This window comes from Diuraphis noxia, unplaced genomic scaffold, assembly GCF_037042655.1.
Source record: "Diuraphis noxia isolate RWA-SAM2 unplaced genomic scaffold, SU_Dnox_SAM2 contig0002, whole genome shotgun sequence".
NCBI classification, from domain to species: Eukaryota; Metazoa; Arthropoda; class Insecta; order Hemiptera; family Aphididae; genus Diuraphis; species Diuraphis noxia.
In genome coordinates, this window is record NW_028301712.1 from 52,191,752 (window position 1) to 52,214,666 (window position 22,915).

Genomic DNA, 22,915 nt, shown 5'->3' on the forward strand with positions numbered 1-22,915 from the left:
ACTTAAAATTTCAAAAAATGTTGAAATTTTAAAAATTATAGAAAATAAAATACTTTACTTCAAGAAACATTTTTACCATCAAAATTTGTCTAAAAATTAGTTTCTCAAATTCGCTTTTTTGAAAAGATTTAATACAATTTAAAATTGTTTATTTTCTCGATAAAAAAAAAAATTTATGTATATACAATTGTCATATATTGCAATTGTTGAGAAATAAATGTCTATAAATTATAAATAAAAATGTATGAATATATTCATATTAGAACAAAGGTTATTTCATTGATCAGAATTTTCTGCAGAAATCATGTGACACCTTAATAAATATTTTTTATGAATAATTATAATAATATGTTGTGATCGGTCACGCCTTCGAGGTACTATATTATCTTATATTATTTTCCAACACCATACAATTCTGCTGGCTAACATTTACAACAGATGTACGGTTTTCTTTCCTTTATTCCTTTATTTTAGAACTTATGATAATTGGTTACTATATACATAGATCCAATGTTTATAATCCATAATAATAGCTAGACCTTTTTTTTTTCGGTTTAACCAAGAGCCGGAGAAGGCACTGTTGCTCGGGGACTTATCGATTCCGCCAGTATCGACTCCACCAGTTTAGGTAGTCTAAAAACAACCTATCGATTCCGCCACCTTCCAATTTTTACCTCAGCCTAGCAAATGCTTAAAAAAATAATTAAATAATTAATTTTAATATAAATTAATTTAATCAAATATATTTTTTATAATGTGATGATGAAAAACTAATGCAATGTGAATATATATATATATTATATATATTAAATAATACAATATACATAGTTAAATAAATAAAATCGGTAGGTTGTTTTTAGACTACCTGCACTGGCAGAATCGATAAACCTTATCCCCAAGTATAAAAAGGTCTGGCGGAATCGATGAAACCCACTGTTGCTCCCATTGTCTCTCCTCCGGCCCAAATATTAGTTAGACCTAGAAGCACTAGTAAGTCATTACTTCATTGAAGTCTCAAAAAAGCCGTTTTTAAAGACGTAGAACTTTAACTTTGGAAATAGCTGATCCTTGACGGGGATGTTAATAAATTGCCTACCTAACATACCGTGTAATCGTAATATTATTGTAAACACAACAATACAGTACTTAATTAATACCAGGCCCTATTTTTTAGTGAACCCCGACACAAAGTGTGTAATCCGAAATTGAAAGTGTTCAGTTAGGATTCGAGAATTGTGTACCTACTAAATACTAATAAATAAGACTACTTGCTAGATAGTAATAGGTAGTACTGAATACATTATTTTTTTAGCCCCCCACGGTTCTGTATTATTTCATGGTACCTAGGTACATTATAAGATGTGTAGTACGAATTTTTGTGAAAAATAGGGACTGATTAATACCTATAGTTTTTAGTTCATTAGTATAAACTATAATATTATTAAATATTTTATGAAATTCAACAATTAAACAGAGTATTATTAAATGATTATGATGAATTTCAGATAATTTAACAATGGTAATATAATCAGTTTTGTTACCTGCTATTCTTGCTATCACTTCGGGATCTGTCTGATTTACTATCCAAATCAGTGGTAATACATCCTCGATAATTTGTTGTTTTTCAAGTCTGTTTAATATAATTTCTAGACACGCCAATATGTTTAAGACTATTTTCAAATCGTTAGGATTGGTTTCGTACACCATTTTGAGTTTAGGCAATACCATTCTTCTTATAGCTGTATCATCCATGTATTGAGAAACGTTGGTTACAGCCAATACAGCAGCACTCTAGTAAAGATATAATGGTTAAGACATTAATACGGATGATATAAATATTTATGAGAATAAAATATAACTGTAAGATACGTAAAAATTACACCAAACCTATCATTATTTTAAGTATTACGAGATCAGAATCAAACATTTATATACATTATGTTTTTCAACAACTTTAAACATATTATATATTTTAATATTTTCAACGAAAATAATTTTAAGTTAACTTGGTTGATTAACTATTTATATTTTATTAACACTTTATAAAATACTACAAATATGATCCTCTTATTTAGAGTAATTTTGCTGATTGTTTCGTTATATTGTACCTCTGTTAAAGAAAACATTTAAGTATGGAAACGTTTCCTTTGAAAATAATATTATTTTCAAAATAAGTAATATGAATAACACTTAAATAAATAAGTTATAATAGTTTATATTCTTGTGAGAACTATTATTTTAATATCATCGTGGACTGTGTTTTTAAATGAGCATTAGCCATTAATAAACATTTAAAACAATACTTTTAACAAAATAATATCTGACCTAAAAAAACTGAAATAAAATGCTTATTTTATAATAACCAAATAAATTAAACATTATTTCATCACAATTTTACCAAGTATCAAGTTTTTATCATGGGTTTGATAATAGAATCATTCTTTATTCCCATTCGTTATAATGTTTGCTCTCCCTTCCCTTTCCCCCTCCTCCGGAATATCAGATAAATATTAACTGAACGATTCATAGAATATCTTGGGATATATCTAGATAGACGACTCACTTGGGAAACACACATACAAATAAAAATAAGATCTTTAAACCATAGGCTTCAACAATAATTATGATTTTTAGTAAAATATAAACTATCACTACAAAAAAAAAAAAATAAATAAATAAATAAATAAATAATAATAATATGATATAATTTATAAATTTTAAAATATTAGCCTTCGGGTCTTATCTTCGATTCCTTCGATAGATTACCTGCAAGGTAAAATGTGCCTCAACAGTAAACCACTTGCTACATCTTTATTACACATTTTGACAACTTTTAATTCGATCAGATTGTATACATCATAATTCGTATTATACGATTTATTATTATTATAAAGTTAACATTTTATTTCGTCGTCTTATACTATGTAATTATCTCTAACTTTATGACACGGTTATTTAAATAATACTGTGGAAATGAACGTTTATGCAAAGATACTCAATAATAAATCGTGATGATGATGCATAATAATAATGACATGGAATCACCAGATACATAGTAATAACGTAATATTATCATAAATTCCATATAGATAAATCATAAAAATGTGTAATTTTTTCTTGCGTGAGTGTGAAATTGTTACATTATAATATTATTGTGAATATGATGCAATTTTTACCTTATGTCACAATGTTCACATTATAATATTTACTTGTTTTAATACGTTCACTGAGGCTCCATTTTGTATCCACGTAATTCATTGCTGGTCAAATTTACAGTATATATATATAGTTGAGACTTATGCTATTTAATAACCACTAAAAATCATGTTATTTTCACACGCAACAAACTGCGACATCATTATGAGTGACTCTCTGAGTTCCCTCGTATAAATCTTAAAACATTACCCAAAAAATGAGCTTGTCCAACATATACAGAAATAAGTATCCAAAATTAAAAACTCTACATGTTTTATATAGATACCCCTCACAAATCGGAATAATCGTAAACGAGAAAGTAGACACGATCGCCAACGAAGCCACCACATATATATAATCAACACATAATTTTCATTCGAATATTTTATTATAATCCATCAGAAAATAATGGAAAAATCGCAGAATTTTTTAGGAAAATCTACCTTCCTCCAAAAAATTAAGAAACGTAAAGTTATATATATAAAAAAGTAAGTTTATAAATATCAAAACAAGACTTTTTTACTGTACTCATTAATATTAATTGGTAGAAACCAAATTTAATTATTGAATTTATCAACGAGTAAATATTTAATGACATTTAAAATAAAATTACAAAAATATGTAACAATGAACGAGATTTAAACTTTCGAGATAATTTAATTCTGAATATTTTATAATATAGTTATAGAAAACAATTAAATTTCTTTTTTTTTATACAATATATTAATTCTATAAAAAAAATAGTTGCAAGCTTATACCTAAACACTTATTTTCAAATTGACACTTTATGACTTTAATCTAGTTCTCAATAATTTTCCTTCAGAAGACGAGATTGAATAAACTAATTTAATTGTTAGAATAATACTGTCCAAAATTTGAGCTCATGATTATGTAATATTTGCATATAATCTTAAAAAGAAACTGCCACGTTGCCAAGGGTTACATTAAAATATAATCATTATAACAATACAAATATATACATATATATTTAATTTAAAAAAAAATAAATTCTCAATCTATACGTCTATACCCCATTAATAGGTAGTAAGTAAATTAGAGAATAAAAGCAAAAATAATAATACGTTAATGATAACATGACAAAGGAGGTCATCCAGTGATAGAACCCAATAATATAATTTTTTTTTTATACACCATTAATAGATCAATAAATCTCGACACCATTTTCTCTTTAGACGACGTATGGGATTGCCAGAAAGTGAGTTGGATGTTCAGCGATTAAGGGGTTATAGTAAGTCTGAACGTCTGAAGTTAAGAATTCATTTATTTTTTTATAATGTCTAGTGGCTAATTAGTTTATTACTATTTCTATTTTAAAGTAATTTTGAAGCGTGGAATGGGGTATGTATTTTGGAGCAGAAAAAATAATGCATAGAATGATGGATTTGAATGCTTTAAAAGTACCTATGTAATTGGTAACCCCCAGTTTTGGATTTCGTTCGTCTTAATGAGTCTTAATAGGGATTTAATAGGGAACCTAACCTTTGTGGATTTAATATTATTGATTATAAATCAATCATGAAGATGTCCTGTTAAATACCATAATTCACAATACATAATAATATTATACATTAATATCTACTGTCGTTGTCACAAAATCTAATAAATTTAATTTCTAATTTATACATATTATGACATTATTACAGTGCTGTTGGAGGATTTAATAATTCCATATAATACAAAGGTATCTATTTCTTTGTTAGTTGTACAGAAAACAGATTGAAGCATACAGTAAGAATCCTGGGTAAAAGGCCCCGCTGTTGGTGAAAATCCCTCAGGGCTCTAAGAAACGTGAATTGAACATACAAATGCTCAAACTTGTTGTTCGCCAAATCACGGTGACGTAGAAAAGTATTTATTTTTTTCTCTTATTTTCCATTTTATTTGAAATATGCAATTATATATATATTACTTCTACGAGTTGTAGGTTCAAAATAATTTAAACACTTTAAATTACAATCTTACACACAAATAAACGACACTAAAAATTACACGATAAAAATTTAATATTATAGTTGTTAATAATCTTAGATTCAGAAGTCTTATAGTTATTTTTTATTGTTATTATACTTTTTTATAATTATTTATTTGGTACATATGTTATCATAATTTTTTGGATTGAAAAAGCCTTTCTGTGGTTCATTATATTATAGCACTAGCAATCGACGAGAAACTGAATTAACATTCCTAGATAGTTGATGAAAAGTATTTTTTCGTTTAAAATGTTCCTCAATGTATATGAATATGTTAATTTTTTACCTAGTAATGTTCCAAACGATCGACTTTGACGTTTAAAATGTCAGAAATGTGGTAGTATCCAATTGAGTTTAGGTAAAATCATCATGTAAATACATTATTGTATTACGTAGTTACAACATTATGATAATATCATATTAATATATTTAACAAACGAAATATTTAGATATTCGATGTAGGTACCTATATTATTATTTAGTGGATATTCAATGTTGTTTCTAGTTAACTACGTGAAACTAATTAATATTTGTACAATGTTTCTTGGTATTTGATTATAATCTGAAGTAAAGTAGGTTGGCAGTTCAATTCGTATTTTAGGTAAGTATGTTAATCATTTAAATTACTTTAATTTGATGTTTTTTTTTTAAAAATATTAGCAGAAATTTATAGATTATTTAAATAATAGACAGCTTTTAGACATAATATATTGAATTTTTTTTTAACTTTTTATAGTATCATAATATTTATAATAAATAAGTTTATTCAATAAAAAGAAAATTTAGCTATTCTATATTTGTATTTAGTACTTAAAATTATTACTTGTTAACTATGTGGAATTAATTACCATTTATTAAAAATGTTTCTTGATATTTTATCATCTAAATCATGGTAAAATTGTAGTTTGTGGCTTATTTATTTACATTACCTAAATCGGTATGGCCATAATATAGATTTAAGTCTAAATATAAACACTTTACACCAACTTGTGCTGCTGGAACAGAAATTTCTATTTTAGTGAGTTCATAATATTTTAATTTTATTGACTTCTACCACCTAAAGTAGGATATTACCCAAAATATTTATAAACAAATTGTTATAACTTTCTGAAATAATAAAAATGTTATTGGCTTCCTCAACGGTATAGTATCTACAATATACCTACATATATATATTTTAATACAATAATAGTTACCTAATATCCGTACAGAGATTAGGTATTATTGATAACATTGAAATTGGAATTTATATTATTTTATCATGTGATACGACCAAAGCACTATTGTGGTACTATTAAAGGTTTCGGTCCAAATTTTCCAAAACGTTTTGGTCCAAAACTTGTATTTTTTGGTACAATTCCAGTCTTTGAATTTAAGTTTGTTTTGACGAAATGTATTATGTATTAAAAAATGCTATTTTTTACAGTTGGTTATTTTGTTTTAAATCTAAGAATGTTAGTAAAATTTTGTTCTAAACTTATTATAAAAATATAAAATGATACAATTACACTATTCACATTGTGATCACTGCTGTGTTACATCGGTAGCGACTTATAATTTCGTAACAATAAATATTATTATATTATGTGGGACCGCATTTGAATGAAAATACATTTAGTTTTTTGGAAGTATCAGCAAATTTTTTAATTTACAACATCCGTTTCTTACATTATTATGATAATTAAAAACAAACTTTTTACTTTGCGTTAAAAAAAAAAAATATTAGGTAATTTTATTCTTTTATAGTTCACAATTTTTACTGATATAATTAAACTTAATTGGAAATTTAAAAAACTTTATTCAGGTTATTTATCATTTCAAGGGCGATTAACGATTAATGACTGTTGTGCATCATGGGCTCAAACCAGTAGCAATTAATTGGCGCTGTTACATCGTATTCACGTTTATTTCATTATGAACGTATTTATACAGGTCAAAAATTGTTAAAACAATATTTTGGTAATTTTCAGGACATAATTGTGATTAAAGTTAATATTTCTATTTTTTTGGTGCAGTTTTGAACAGTTTTTATGGTATTTAAATCCAGAACCTAATTATAATATGCTATGCTTCTGCAAAATAAGTTTGGCATATGATAATACATTTTTTTTTTAAATTAAAAAGTAAATTAGCAATAGTAATATTATATATAAAAATATAAATTATTAAATATTGTTTGAAATACTGGCAGACAAAACTTTTTTTTCAGAATTAAATTTTTTATAAGCAATGATTTAACCCATTTAATGACAGTGACCTTATTCAGTGACATATTCAATGGATGATGGTCATTCTGAATAAATGGTTTTCCATTGTTTTTTTATATTATTTACCAAAATGTATAGATATAAACGAGACATAGGTAATATAACATTGGCATAAGTGGAAAATATAAATCTTGTTAATTGGTTAAGTTTATTTGACAGTATTTTCAATAGTTTTATTTTATGTGAAGTGTATTGTTCGGTGCACCATTTGTAACATCGTCAATCCATTTTATAAAATCGTTTTCAGACCTATATTATGATCTTTTATACTTATTGGTTACATATCATTAATTGATACGATCATTAAGATGATATTATTTTCAGTTTTTTGGTTGACCTCAACAACTGTTAGGTAAAACGTAAAATTTGACATTTAATATTGAATTTGACATAAAAAATTGTGATTGTAGACAATTATTTATCTCATCATTAATATAAAAAGTCTCAGATTAATATTATCTAAGATATAATTAATTATTTGATATCAAAAAATCGTAATTCTGAACTAATAATATATCATTATTGTGTGCATTGGCGTGGGTCGGCTTTGCTATATCCCATATGTAGAAGACTACTCGGAATTTTCAGCAACAAAATCCTATCCACGCCACACATGCAATATGTGTTCCAAACCAATCATTTCTCATACAAACAGACAATGGCCATAGATGCTGGGATTAAAATAAATAAAAAAATAAAATAAACTTATTGTCTTTTTTCATCTACTCTTTTATTTTGAAATTCAATTAGTTAGATCAATATTCTTGTAATATTCGATATATATATATATATATATATATATATATATGTATGTATAAATAAACAACATAGGATATATTATATAAATAATGTAATCAGTTATGAAAGTGCATTATACTGTATTTCTACGTCGAAAGCAACAATGTTTTTTTTTCATTTATTGACAGGGAGCTGGTAAATATTTTTATTTTGTATAATTTTCTAATAAAATATTGTTTGTGTTTTTTTTTCTGTACAATTGGTATTATTTTTAAGTTAAAAATATATTTAGTCAGAGTTTAACGTATTTCGTTTCCATAGAATATTATGCTTAAAATATTCATATTATTATGTACATTATGTTAGATATAGATGTGCTGTCTCCTTTTTGAACTTTATCTGATTAATTAAAAAAATGTGCCAATATACTAAAATTTTATTTCAAATAATGATTTTAAATTTATTTTTTTTAGTGCATCTAACTAGTTATTAACTTCAAAAACAAAGTTATGGATTTGCAACATATTCGATCATTTTTTTGAGTAGATTATCAACTTCTTAGAGATGTATTGGAGTTGTTTACATTTAGAATTTTGTCACAATATTTCTCTACAAAAGTACATATTTAACTAATATTATAATGTTTTTATTAGTGAAATTTTTCGTTTAATTTTTTTTGGGATAAAATGTCAGGATTTTGTACTTAATTGAAAAAAAAAATGTGATCAAACATATATTGTATTCTTCTTCTCAAAAAACTTATATAAGCTATAATATTCCTAATAATAAATAAAATTATTAGTGTTTATAGCAAATTAACCATTTAATCGAAAAATATAATTGTCTGATTAAATTAATGTATAATAATATTATAATAATTGTAAATAGTATCTAACACATTTTAACTAATGACCTTTGCTGCTGATTCTTATATAAGATAAAAAAAAATATACAATATATGTATATAAATGTGCAAGCAATGAATACAATACTTAAAAATATCTAAATTAATATAACAAAAAGAAAAACATAATAATATATACAATATACAAATTATATAATATTGGTTTTTTTTTTTTTGTTAAATATTTAATCAAATTTATCGAACTTTAATTTTCTTTGTTTCTTTTTTTTTTAAATATTATCTTTTCATTATTTATAATAATATTCATCTGAATATAATATTAGTTTTTAGAACAAAAAATAATTATAATACAAATAAACTTTGCAAAACACATTAAAATTATTAAAAATTATCACAATTTCTCACAACTTTTACAATAAATTTAACAAAAATAAAAAATAAATATGAAAAGCAAGATATAGAATACCGAAACCAAATATGTATTAGGAACTCGTCTTAATCTACTCACTACTTCAAAATAAACTACTCATTGAAGTATTTTTAATTATTAGACTATTAAGTAAAATAATAAATCTCAGTAATTTAAAGTTCCTTAAAGTATTAATTTAAATTTATTTATTATCTTAGGTATGTATTAAATAATATATGATGTTCGTGTTTTTTTATACATAAATAAAATCATTTAAAATACCAATTAATTCGACATTGATTCTAAACAAAATTAATAGAATTTGATCAGTCATATATATATTATAGCATACTATTTTGTGCCACAGATTTGATTAAAAATAGTTTGCATTTTCTAACATTGCAACAATGGTGGATGAAGGTAAGTCATATTTTCCAGTTATTTATACAAAGTTCTCTCTTCAATAATCATGAGTGAAATAATTCATTTTGAAATACCACATTATTATTATAATCACCCAATATCGTCTCTTTGTACATTTTCTCTCTCAAAAAAATATACAACGTTTAATTACATCGTAATTAAAAATAATCTGTTAATCTCAGGTAGGTGTATACAAACATAATCATAGAATTCTACGTTATTAACTCCAATTTCAGTTTAAAAAAAAAAAAAAAACTGAATATTTTTTATTTGTAACATGATGCGTAACTTAAATTGTTGTTCTTTGATAATTTGACACCGACTTATATGATGACCAGCAAAATGTTGATCAAACAAATATCATTGATAATTTATTATATTTTCCTTTTAAGTGATCATAAATAGGTTTATTGAATTGTTAAACTATAGTTAAACTACACAGCAAAATCCACATTAAAAATAACGTATTATACTCCATTTTTATAGTTAACTTTACCATAATATTATAATTAGGTAGTTAACTTGTTTTTGAATACCTAACCAGTTGGCTTAGTATTTATTAAAAACAATTTTTAAATAATAATATTTAACTCTTAGGTTTTAATTTCATGCATCATATAATCACAATTAAAACTTACCTGTACTTCTATATCTGAGAAGTCAAATGCTGTGTACAATAATGGAAGTACTTCTTTTCTGATGTCGTCTCTTGGTGTCTTTTCTAATATCACATGCAAGTTTTCCAATAATATCACTTGCACAGGGACATGTTTTGGACCATTGAATATTTTGCTAAAAATTATGGCTAAATAATTATATATATAAAAATAAATCTAACTGAATAACAAATATTAATATAATACCTCATAGCAGGTAACATGAGTGTTTCGTAGTCCTCAAGACTGGACTCTTGTATTAAGAATATTACTGGATGTAGGACAGCTGCCGATACGTCTGGTTTTAACATTTCATGTTGTAAGAACGGCCAAACTCTTTGATACCAAATTTTCTGTGAACACAGATATATAATTATATTAGGTCTGCGTATTAAAATTAATTATATTTTATTTTTTACAGAGTGAGTATAAAATGTAATATTTTATTTTAAAGAAAGAAATATCCAAATTTATCCAGTAAATTTATCTCGTTTCGATATTTAAAGTTTAATTTTCAAGTGCTAAAAATATAAAACGTTAAAGAGAAAAATATTTAAAAAATGAGGAAAAATACATTATACAAACAAGATCTCTGTAAAAACATAAAGATGGTACTAATTTTACTTCATATGAATATTCACAAGATATTGTGTAATTTAGCAACTCATGCATCATGACATTAAGAAAACAAAAAACATGATTATAATTTTATCAACAAATCAAATTAAATTTATGAAGCTAGTATAAAACTTATAAATCAATTTCACAGTTCTTTTTAATTATATGTTATAATGTTTGTTATTGGTAAGTAAGTCTGAATATTTTGTATTAAGCCTTCAAGTTATTAAACCAAGAAATTCATGACAAAGAATTCGTTTTTTTTTATATTTATAGTATTTTAGTAAAGGATACAATTATTAGTAAGATTATTATACGTATGTTCTGATATTTCTTAATAAATATAAACATTTTTTAATATTCATTGAAAACCATTAAAACACGTTTATATAACAATAATTATTATTAAAAATGATGTTATCACATTTTTCTACTCTAATATAATATGTTTTTCAAAAAAATAAAAATGAGTATAGGTATATTAAACCAGGTTATTAATTGTACCTAATATAATTTATATGTGTGTTTCTTATCACACATTTTTAAATCTACATTCGTCCACGTCTCATTAAAAGACGTTATAACATCATTATTATACAATAAACATTTAATTCACACACACATATATTATATATATATATATATATATAATTTAGAGATGTTACGAACCATAATATTTAAGATCGAACCGAACCCGAACCGAACTTTTCTTTAAATGAACGAACTCGAACAGATCCAAACCTACACACTTTTAATCGAACCCGAACCGAACTCTTTAAATATTTTATCGAACTCGAACCAAACATTAAAAGTTAAATTGGATATTATTTTATTTAATATTTATTTATTTATTTATTTATCATTTAGCCACCATACCTCAGAATTATTGAATAAAGATTTTACTACTATTTACTTAAATACTTTTAATACTTTAATACCTACCTAGTTAATAATTATTATGCATGAGATTTTTAATTTTTAATTATTAATATGATGATAACTTATAAGAAAAAGCGAAAAACATCAATATTTAAAACAAGAAAACATTAAACAACTAATATATATTAATCTATTAATTATTAATTATTTAATAATAATTTATAATTTTAGCCGTTACTCCATCGACTTTCATTTTTATTTCTCTGGTTCGATAATCGAACGGAACTATTAGATATTTGGTTCGGTTCAATTATTTGGAATTTCCAGTTCGGTTTTCGAACCAAACCGAACACTCAGAGTTCGGTTCGGTTTGAAAATCGAACAGTTCGTAACATCTCTAATGTATATATATATATATAAAGCTCGTTGTAATTCATTAGTGGTGGTCAAGTTATTTTGTTAGGTAGGTAGGTAGGAGGATTATGGCTGATTTTTAAAAGGCACTATTTGATTATTAAAAATATAATTGATAGTTGTCTTATTCAAGTTCTATCCAGCTTAATAGTACTCATTTTACTAACGATGAAGTATATTTAGTTCAATTTCATTTAAATGGTATAAATATAGAATAATGTTGATCAAATAAAAAAAAAATAATGATAATAATAATAACAAAATATAAAGATATGTGAAGTTTTGTGATCACTCCCAAGGGACATGCAGTTTTTATCTCATTATCCAAGTTTTTAATATAATTTGTGTCATCGTTATATTAACAAGCACTATCTGAATCTTATTTCATAGGACGTTTTAAAACTTTTAGTGACAATTAAAATAATATAATGGTAGGTACATTGTTAAACAATTCAACAAAAGGTGGAAAGTAGGTATCTAACCTATATCTGTTTTGCTGTACAGTAATTGCTGAGTTTACTTTCATCATTGAATAAATCGTTGTAATATATGCGTGAAGTTTGAATTTAATGATACATCGTTGCATAAGTATAAAAAGTGATTTTGACCAAAGGCTGTATATTCAGTCTAAATTATCAAGAATGTTTTTATTATATATTTAATTATTTATTTATTTATTTAATATAAACAAACGTCAGTCTTAAAACATAATAATATTACATTGTGTGTGAAAAATGTATTTATACGTAAAACATAATTTATAGTTAAATATATACTTAAAATTAGAGAATGAGTAAAATAATAATGCTAAAGTAGATATAGAATACAAATCAAATATACAAATTAATATTCAAATATAATCAAAGACAAAAGTATTACCTGCAGTCATAAGAAGGTTAGCAGGAGAGTTCAGATATAATTTTTTGTTGAAAGAAGTGGATAAAAGGGTTTTGGATCTCTAGTATTAAGGTAATTCATTTTAAAACGGATTAAAGAGAGAATTTCAGGACAATCTATTGAACCTAATGTTAATTTTTGTAAATATTTTGAGAGTAAAGTGTACGACGGTCAGAGAGTAGAGAAATATTAAAAAATTTAAAACATTATTATATGTGCCGTGGGTAGGTCTGTTTATGTTAAATTTAAATGAGATAAAACGTAAAAAAATATTTTGGACAGATTCTAGCGTAAGAGCTTGTTTCGACGTACTATTTATCCAGATGAGGGGGCAGTACTCTAGATTAGAACGGACAAGAGAGATGTAGAGGAATTTTAAGGGAATAGTATCTGAAAATGCAGCACAAGAACGTTTAATAAACCCCAAGTTACGAAAATCTTTATTTTTAATCATTTCAGTATGTAGAGAAAAATTTTATTTACGATCAAAAATTATACCCAAATCTTTAAATTGATTAACCAGCTCGATATTTGTGCTAGAAATTGAGTACTGAGAGTTAACGAGATTTTTAATTAGGTAAAATTTCATAAATTTACATTTTTGTATATTTAATAATAGATTATTCTCATTACACCACAAAATAAGGTTATTAATGTCTAATTGCAAATTAAAAGCGTCTTGTTCTGATTTAATAATTTTTACTAATTTTGCATCATTAGCAAATAGAAGGATATTAGAATTAGTGATGACATTAGGTAGATCATTAATAAATATATAAAAAAGAATAGTTGACAAGTTGAGGTACACCAGAAGGCATATTAAACTGTGTAGAGGTAAAATTTAGATATTTAATGATTTGGTGGCGTCCGGATAGGAATGATTGAAACCAATTTAGTAGAGAACCTGAAAAACCAAATATTTGTAATTTTCTAATAAGTAATGCATGATTGACCTGGTCAAATGCCTTAGAAAAATCAGTATAAATAATATCAGTTTGCGCATTTAATTCAAAAGTATTAAGGATTATGTTTTTTACCACAGCTAAATTATTACAGGAAGATCGTTTGATCTATATTGATGATATTTTGATAGTAAGAAGGAACAGTATCTTGATAATTTTGAGGAGATAAAGTGTGCAAATAATTTCGGGATAATAGATAACTTAGAGATAGGGCGATAATTCGAAATTAATGAAGGGTCACCTTTTTTTTAAAATTGGGTAAATAAAAGAAGTTTTCCAAATTGATGGGAATATACCTTTTTTGAGAGACAACTTAAAGATATTTGTTAATACTGGAGTTAAGATAAATCTACAGTTATATAGAAATAAAGAGGGTATACCATCCGGGCCTACATTAGAGTTAAGTTTGATATTAGAGATTAAATTAAGGACATCTAATTCTGTGAAGGAGATAGAATTTAGATTTATATCGGAATTTAAATTAATTTATTGATAAGTAGAATAAAATTTTGCCCAAAACATTGAATATTAAAATGTTATTGTATAAATAAAATGTATGCCAAAAATCACATGTGACTATTTAGGATTAATATTATTAAATTAGAACAAAATAAACTAAAATCAGTAAAAGGTATCCGTTTAGATATATAATTTCGTCCAAATTTTAATTTAAAATGTCTATAAAATTGTAGTTGTATTTATATTTATTTTTATTAGTTACATGGTTTAGGAATTGTGAGGAATTTTGTACTACATTTTCAAGCTATTTGACTGAACAATTTTTTTTTTTATTAATATTCATAGAAAATCAAAACTAAAAAAATTATAATGTCAAATATCTAATATCTTAAAAATAGTCAACATTTAATTGAAATTATACTGCGCAAATAATAATATTATTTTAGTCCGAATTTCAATTATAAAGGGTTATTTGTTTTCTAGTCACACCAGAAAACGAAATTGAGTTTGCGTCAAAATTTCCGTTTTTCCGTTTTCCCTTATTTTTTTTTTTTTGTTGATCTTCTTTATTTTGTTAAAAGTAAAACCTATTTGATATAATTTACCGGAAACCAGAAAACACCATCAGGGTTTAAAATCAAAACTTTAATGTCCTAAAAGGAGATTACTGATTACAGATAAAAAAAAAGTACATCATTATGTACATATCATCAATGTGTTCAATTCATTTGTCGCTTTATTTGAAATTAAAAGTAATAATCAATCAATTTAATGTTTTTATTATTATTATTTTATATGGAAGTGAATAATGGCATAAAAATGCCGAAGTTTGTTAATGTTTATACGAATGTTTGTAAAATATTACAGTTATTACAAATGTTATCAATTAAATAAAATGTTAATAAAAACCTTTAATTTGCATGTTAAGCATTAATAATTATTGTGTCTTGCGGTGTTGGTATTATTGTATAATTGCACATACAAATATATTTTATATTTAGTATTTTAGTATAATATTACGTATAATTCATCAATATTTTACGGCATTGTTCAAGCCGTTCAAGGAGTATTTATCTAAGTATAAAACACATTGGTTGTATCATTACATTTTATCTGTTATTGTTATCAAACCGCATAATATACATGGACTTTGAAGAACAAACAAAGTCTATACATAACGCTTATTTTCTATAATTATACATAATATTATGAATTATATTACTTATAAAGATATTTATTATGAATTGGATACCATTATAATATGTGTTACACGCGTATCAGTGTGCATTAATTAATTGATATTTGATATATATTAACATATAATAATATATTTTATAATAAATCTCATCATGAAAAATATTTTTAAATAATTCAATTTTAAAAACATATAACTTAAGAACTAAAGTAACCGAGAGTTTATATTGAATAGCGATTATTCAATGAGAATTTTTATCTTTACATTGTGCGGATCATTCAAATGAATTTCAAACACAAGCTTCTAGCAATTTAATATATGAAATAAAATAATGAAAATCACTATGCATGAATTCGAAGAAAAATAATATTTTATCTATTTTAATTTAAAAGTTATATTATATGTCATATTATATTTTTTAATGGAATGATTTATAGTGAATATTTCGTTATAATCTACTAATGTTTTTAATATACAGTTGTGTTCACGGTAAAACGTTAATTCGATAAAAATACAAGGATTTTATAATAATAATTTAAAGCCTATGATAATATTCTTTTATATAGGTATCTACTTTGGTAATACCCTCATGACCTCATGTTATAGTTAGATTTTCACAACCATTATACAATACATATTACAATACATTTGGTATGGAAAAAAATATTGATTTCATATAGTGTAATAACTTGTATTTTATTTTTATAAAATATGAAGCTAACATATTAAAAAATATTTAATTTAATTTTTTTTCAAAAAAAAACATTAATAACTGTATACATATACCTACATAACACAATTTATCTTAGCTGTTATGAAAAAAAGGACTACAATACTTTTTGGCTTTTGCTGTTAAATGGTTATTGTAATAAAAATATATTTTGTACCATGATGTAGTAGAGTAATAATTACTTTTAAAATGTTTAGTAAGTAAGAAAAACAATGGGTTGATTGTAGGTACTACGTGGTGTTTATTCTAGCATTTAATACCTTTGTGTTCTTAGACTACCTGGTATAAATATTAGTCTTTGTTAACATTAAAACGAGATTCGTATTTGGCTGATTTATTTTACTGACGATGATAATATTTTATGAAAAATATAATACAAATAAAATATTAATTTAATTAACTTACAATTATTTTGAAAGTAGTTAGATATATATGATGTATAATAAATAACCATAATAATAATATGTGGTTAAACAATTTTTTATGCATCGGTAAACATAGTAAGTTGGAAGCGAGTTGAATAATATTATGATTAGCTATATCTATAAGGTTGACGATATTTAATAATATTTAATGTTATATTGCATTCAAAAATTGAATAATAATTTAACTGGAACATTATTCATAATACCCATAACGCATAATAAGTAGGTATGTGGTTTTATTACAGTATTTAACAATTTTGTTCTTCTTAAACACCACATACATTGGCGGATTGGACTTATTTCTTTTGTCTCACGTTTAATATGTTCCACTACCCACCCTAATCATTTTTTTCACTACCTTTAAAATAGCTCATTTATAGGTCTTTATAATGGATAAGTAATCTTTGAAAAATCGTTCAAACTACATTTTTAAATCATTGTCAAGATATCCTTTTAAATATTTGTGTGATTAAAATAATGGCTGGTACCGAAATGGTTCCCGAGCCTACGTCTCACATGCCGAATTGGTTCCTATTTGAAAAAGGTAATTTATTAAGTTGAACCGAATTAGTTCCCATTTAAGAATAGGTGTTTTATTAGGTAGTGCCAAATTGGTTCCCGGAAAATAAGAATTTATCATTTTAAATGTATGTTAAAATTATAAATGCATTACATCAGATTTGTATTACCCCTATGGAAGGGGGTTAGAATACTTCCACGGCTCTTCAGTCTTTCGTAAAAAGCGACAAATGAGGTTGTGTCTGGTTGACAGTCGGTGTAAAATAGGTAGTATAGGAGTGGCTCCAATAGTTGAAAAATTGTGTGAGAATAGGTTAAGATGGCTAGGACATGTTTTAAGAAGAGAAAAAACTGAGGCAGTTTCAGTGGCAAAGAACATGAAAAAGAGGAAGAAGAATACCGAAAAAGAGATGGTTTGAAGTTATAGAGTGCGATATGAAAATGACTGGCGTTTGTGAGGAGGATGCTAAGGATCGTAGTAAGTGGAAATTGAAGACGAGGGTGGCTGATCCAAATAGTTGGGAGAGAAGGTAAAGAAAAAGAAGAAGACTCTAGACTGGGTTTATTCGAATACTTGCCGTTTAAAATTTATTACACTTTATGAACCTTTTCTATAAGTTATAAGATACCTAGGATTATTTATTTAGTAGAACATCACACCTCGTCGTCTAAATTGTAATAAATATTATCATTAAAAATTTTTTACATTTTTGTTGATAATAATCTGTTGATTTTTCCATTTGGTCCATTTTATCAAAATAGACAAAAGGTAATATTTATCATACAACTATTGCGTATACTTAATAATGATAACTATAAATTATACTTTTTAACATTATTATACCCACGCGTTATTTTATATCTTTTTTTTTTAGACTTGAAACTATTACAGTTCCAAATTAATTATCTCATTGAAATTATTAGTAGATTATTATTATTGTTATACTTTTTAGGGATTAATAAAGCCTATAGGTATTGCGTTACACGGCAGCTCCATTTCATATTTTTGACGTGACGTCACGGCATTTGACGTGCGAATATACGACGTATTTTGTTATTGATAAAACCTCTTAATCTACTGCTTCTATATTTAGTGTACAGCCTAAAACTAGAGCAACTTCGGAAGACAGTATATAATTATGCATATCTCAAGCAATATTGTTACGAAATAATATAATTCGGCGAAATTAATGAGATTATATTATCTTGTTGCTAGTTATCTACTAAGCCACGCATAAGGAGACTTCCTAAATAATGATAATAGTAATAATAATAATCATAAATTATAATTACAATTGATCGTTTTCAACGTCATCGTCGTTGTCTGCTGATCTGTGATCATCGCATAAACTGATATTCGTCATATTATTAATAATAATAATAATATATCGTAATGGGTTATATTATACTACAAGAGGATTAAGTCATATAAAGTATTTATATTCACATAATTATTATATGTTTTATTTTAATATTGCTTTTTATAATGCTGACTTTTTACTAAAACACGATTATTATTAAATTAATAAAATTGTCTAATAATAATATTCTGCACAGTCTAAATTAATTGAGATACAAGAAAAAAAATTGTGAAATTTATTTTTAGTGTGATGTTAGGAGTGTGATAATTTTTAACATAATTTTTAACGATACAGATATTAATAGTTAGGTACATAAGTAGATTCCGATTTATAAATTATATTTTCTCTATTGAGTAAAAATGAAAAATTCATTTATAATTTTCAGATTATTTTTATCCTTCCTTTTATTCATTTTTTCTTCACCATATTCTGGGTAGGTTCACTTTAAATCCGAATTCTAACCAAATGTCTGATCCTTCCATAATATTAAATATTAATATCTTATAGTATTATTCTTATTCACGCACAACCCTTCGTTTTCTTTATGTTAAAAAGTAAATACGCATTATGTAAAATTATTTTTTACATTTCGTATACAAACGACAAACCTAACCATAATATTATGGAGATTTTTATTTTATCATTAAAATATATTTATTTTTTTCTTTGCCCACCGACATGGTTAGATATAATTATTTCACTTCAATCGATGTACGCGTAGACATAATATAAGAATATTATCCAACAATAAAATGAAATGAAATATAATATTGTTGGTTTAGATGACGTCATTTTAAAATTGTTAAAATAAAACTGATTATAAATAATTGTAATGGGCATGTGTACATATACCTTAAGTGTGTGCTACAAATCCAACAATTCGCAAATAATTTCTATATTATATGAAATCTATCAAATGAAAATAACAATTTATTTTGTATACAACAATTAAAAATTCAATAGATACTGTATAAAATATTCAATCACGAACAGTTTTTTAAAAGTGTGTGAGTATGTTTTAGTACACAAAACCATAATAAAATTACTTGAAATCGTCTTACACTTTCTACATTAGCAGTCTCATTATCCTTTTCACACCTGATATTTATTAGGTTTTAGGTTGGTTGGTAGATCATCAATATATGTATACATATGATATAAGACGTAATATATGATATATTTTTATTTTTAGGAATTTGTTAAGTTATAACTGATAAAAATAATTTAAATGAATACTTGTATTTACATGTAATGTGTAGGCATCAACTCTATTAGGTCTAAATAAATCAATTCACAAATAATTTCTTTAGTATATTAGATCTATCAAGAATTAATTGAAAATAGTAATTTATTTTGTTTACCACGATACCGTATAAAATATTATACAAACGCAAGCAGTTTGTTAAAAGTACGCAACCATATAATAAACTGTCCCAAAATTATCTAACACTTATTACGTGCGCAGTCCTACGCTTTTTAGCCCACTGATATTTATTGGGTAGGTCAATAGGTTACCTATATACGTGCATAATACATATTAGATAGGTACAGCAAGTTCATCTGCATTCGATTTCACACATGCAGTGAGTAAATAACGTAAGTATCCGCCAATGGCATCACACGTAAGTAAAAATTGAAATAGCCAACTACTCAAAATTATATATTTTTTATTTTAAAATGTATTATATATTGGAAATTTTCAAATTTTCAGTTTTATATACCTATACCCTTTTCATAAAAAATACAACATCACAATTTTTTACATTAAGGACCGATAGCCGATATTTTAATAACATAGTGATTTGTACAAGTAGGTACCTACTTATATCTGAACCGTACCTATCATAATATCATATCCTTCATTCATTTCTACGTACGGTTAGCGTGAATAACAATATTATGCTGTACAGGCTCATACTGAACTACAGTGTTCATATAGCCTTTGTCGTTTTTATATTTAGTCAATAAAAGTTTATTTTGATCTCATATTTTAAAAATAAATGTATGAAAAATCAGAAGTCATTGAACACATTTTTAATCATGACACAAATTTTACATTTATACGGTGATCTACGGCGGATCTTTCTAAAAATTTAATATTACATATTAATGAAAAATTATGAGTTGAGTATTAAAAATATTTATAAATATGAATGTTTTATGTACCTACTTAAGTTATTTTTGATATATGAAATAATTATTAAAATACTGATTATAAAAACATGAGAAAAAATGTATTCAAAAGAAAAGAAAATTAATAGGAATTCTGTGATTTCTAAGTACTCCATCATCAAGCGGTCTGTATTTAATAAAAGTTTAAGAATCACTGCATTAATAAATTATAATAAAAAATAAGGATCTATTACAGAGTTTGTAATATAGTATCTTTCACGACTTATGTACTACTTCTAGCAACGTAGATAATAAATATTTACATATTTACATACTTAACTGTAAGTATATGTAGCAACTATTATGTGGCTAAAATTGTTATCAAATATTCAAATTCAAAAACACTCTACACAAATAATATAAAAGTATACAACATTTGTAAGAAACACAGAATGACGTAATTTGAAAATTAAAATCGATATAGTGAACGTGCACAAGAATTTAATTGTTCATTTTTTATACTCATGTTTCTTGTCCTGAAAAAAATATTGGGTACGGCATCACTTTTACATAATGAACCATCAACAACCGATCATTGGCCATCATCTACCGACATTAAAATACTATATCTAACTAAAAATTCCCAATACTCTGAACTTAAAGGACAAATTAAGAACCGCACAGTAGCAAATAGAACAATTGGATGAATGGAAACTCATCTAGAAACAATAGTGACGTTTACTGAACTTGAAAAACAAACATGTATTTGCAAAATTTAAATACTAAACAGTATACTATTCAGGACTTTTGATTTAAAAAATATAATACGTATACATTCAAAACTTTATAATCTTGGGAAACTTCAATTGCCAATGTATATCTTGGAGATGTGTAACCTCTCTGATGCCTGAGGTATAATTGTAAAATAAATACTTTCATCGCTCCACTCAGAATTTAAAATATTTTATCATCGAATTATATTTATAATACCTAATTTAATTTTGGTGTCTTTATGACAAAATATAATATTTTTATACTTAGATCAGAACTTTATTTCTAACTTTTATTATACGTTAATAATTGGTATTTTAGATACTTTTGATCGTCGAACTTATAATATAACTAAATTATTATATTTCTTAATTGACATGAGTACATAACTAATTAATTATTTTGTTTTTATATTCTGATTGTGACCAGTTAGAAATAATTATCACCAACTTGCCCAGGCTTACTAAACGTGACATAATATTATTATGTTCTACGTAGTCTAATGCATATATAGTATACGTAGTGTGTATGCACGTGGCATTTGACGTTTTTGCATTTTGTCAGTTTGTTCCAGGCGGATAGTCGTCGTAGTAATTCTCTAGACAGCCAACACGCACAGTGCACACGCAATCGGCCGGACAAAGTCGCAGCTGGGTTTGTAATCTGCGAGTCTACGGTACGGACTGCCGCCGTACGGTATCCACGTATTTCTGCTCCATTCTCGCAAAGCAACATAATAATTTAATAATATAACAAATTATGCCCGAACACGATATCGCGTAACCGTGAAGATGGCCGACTAAGTTATCTGCTACGTAATAACAAAATTAATGCTGCTTCCAAGGTCAACCAGGATGATGTGAAAAACTATTTTAACAATTTTATTTATAACTTATATAACATTATGTATAATAATGATAACAATAATAATAAATTATACAAGATATTCGTTCACATTTTCCGAAAATTGTTGATGATTTAGTGGTTAATTTTAAAACAACTCTAACTAGGAAGAAATATCCGAAATAA

At 25.3% G+C, this 22,915-nt stretch overlaps 1 protein-coding gene across 5 annotated transcripts in view; it reads right to left on the bottom strand.

Annotated features, from left to right (window-relative positions):
* bma (SCY1-like protein bma) overlaps positions 1–22,915 on the bottom strand; it is a 197,980-nt gene that overhangs the window by 22,757 nt on the left and 152,308 nt on the right. For all 5 annotated transcript variants that reach the window (XM_015514803.2, XM_089219699.1, XM_089219700.1 and 2 more), the window contains 3 exons: positions 10,752–10,897; positions 10,527–10,680; positions 1,542–1,791 (listed from right to left, as the gene is read on the bottom strand). In XM_015514803.2, coding sequence (XP_015370289.2) covers positions 1,542–1,791; positions 10,527–10,680; positions 10,752–10,897 — 550 coding nt within the window. The remainder of the gene's footprint in view (positions 1–1,541; positions 1,792–10,526; positions 10,681–10,751; positions 10,898–22,915) is intronic.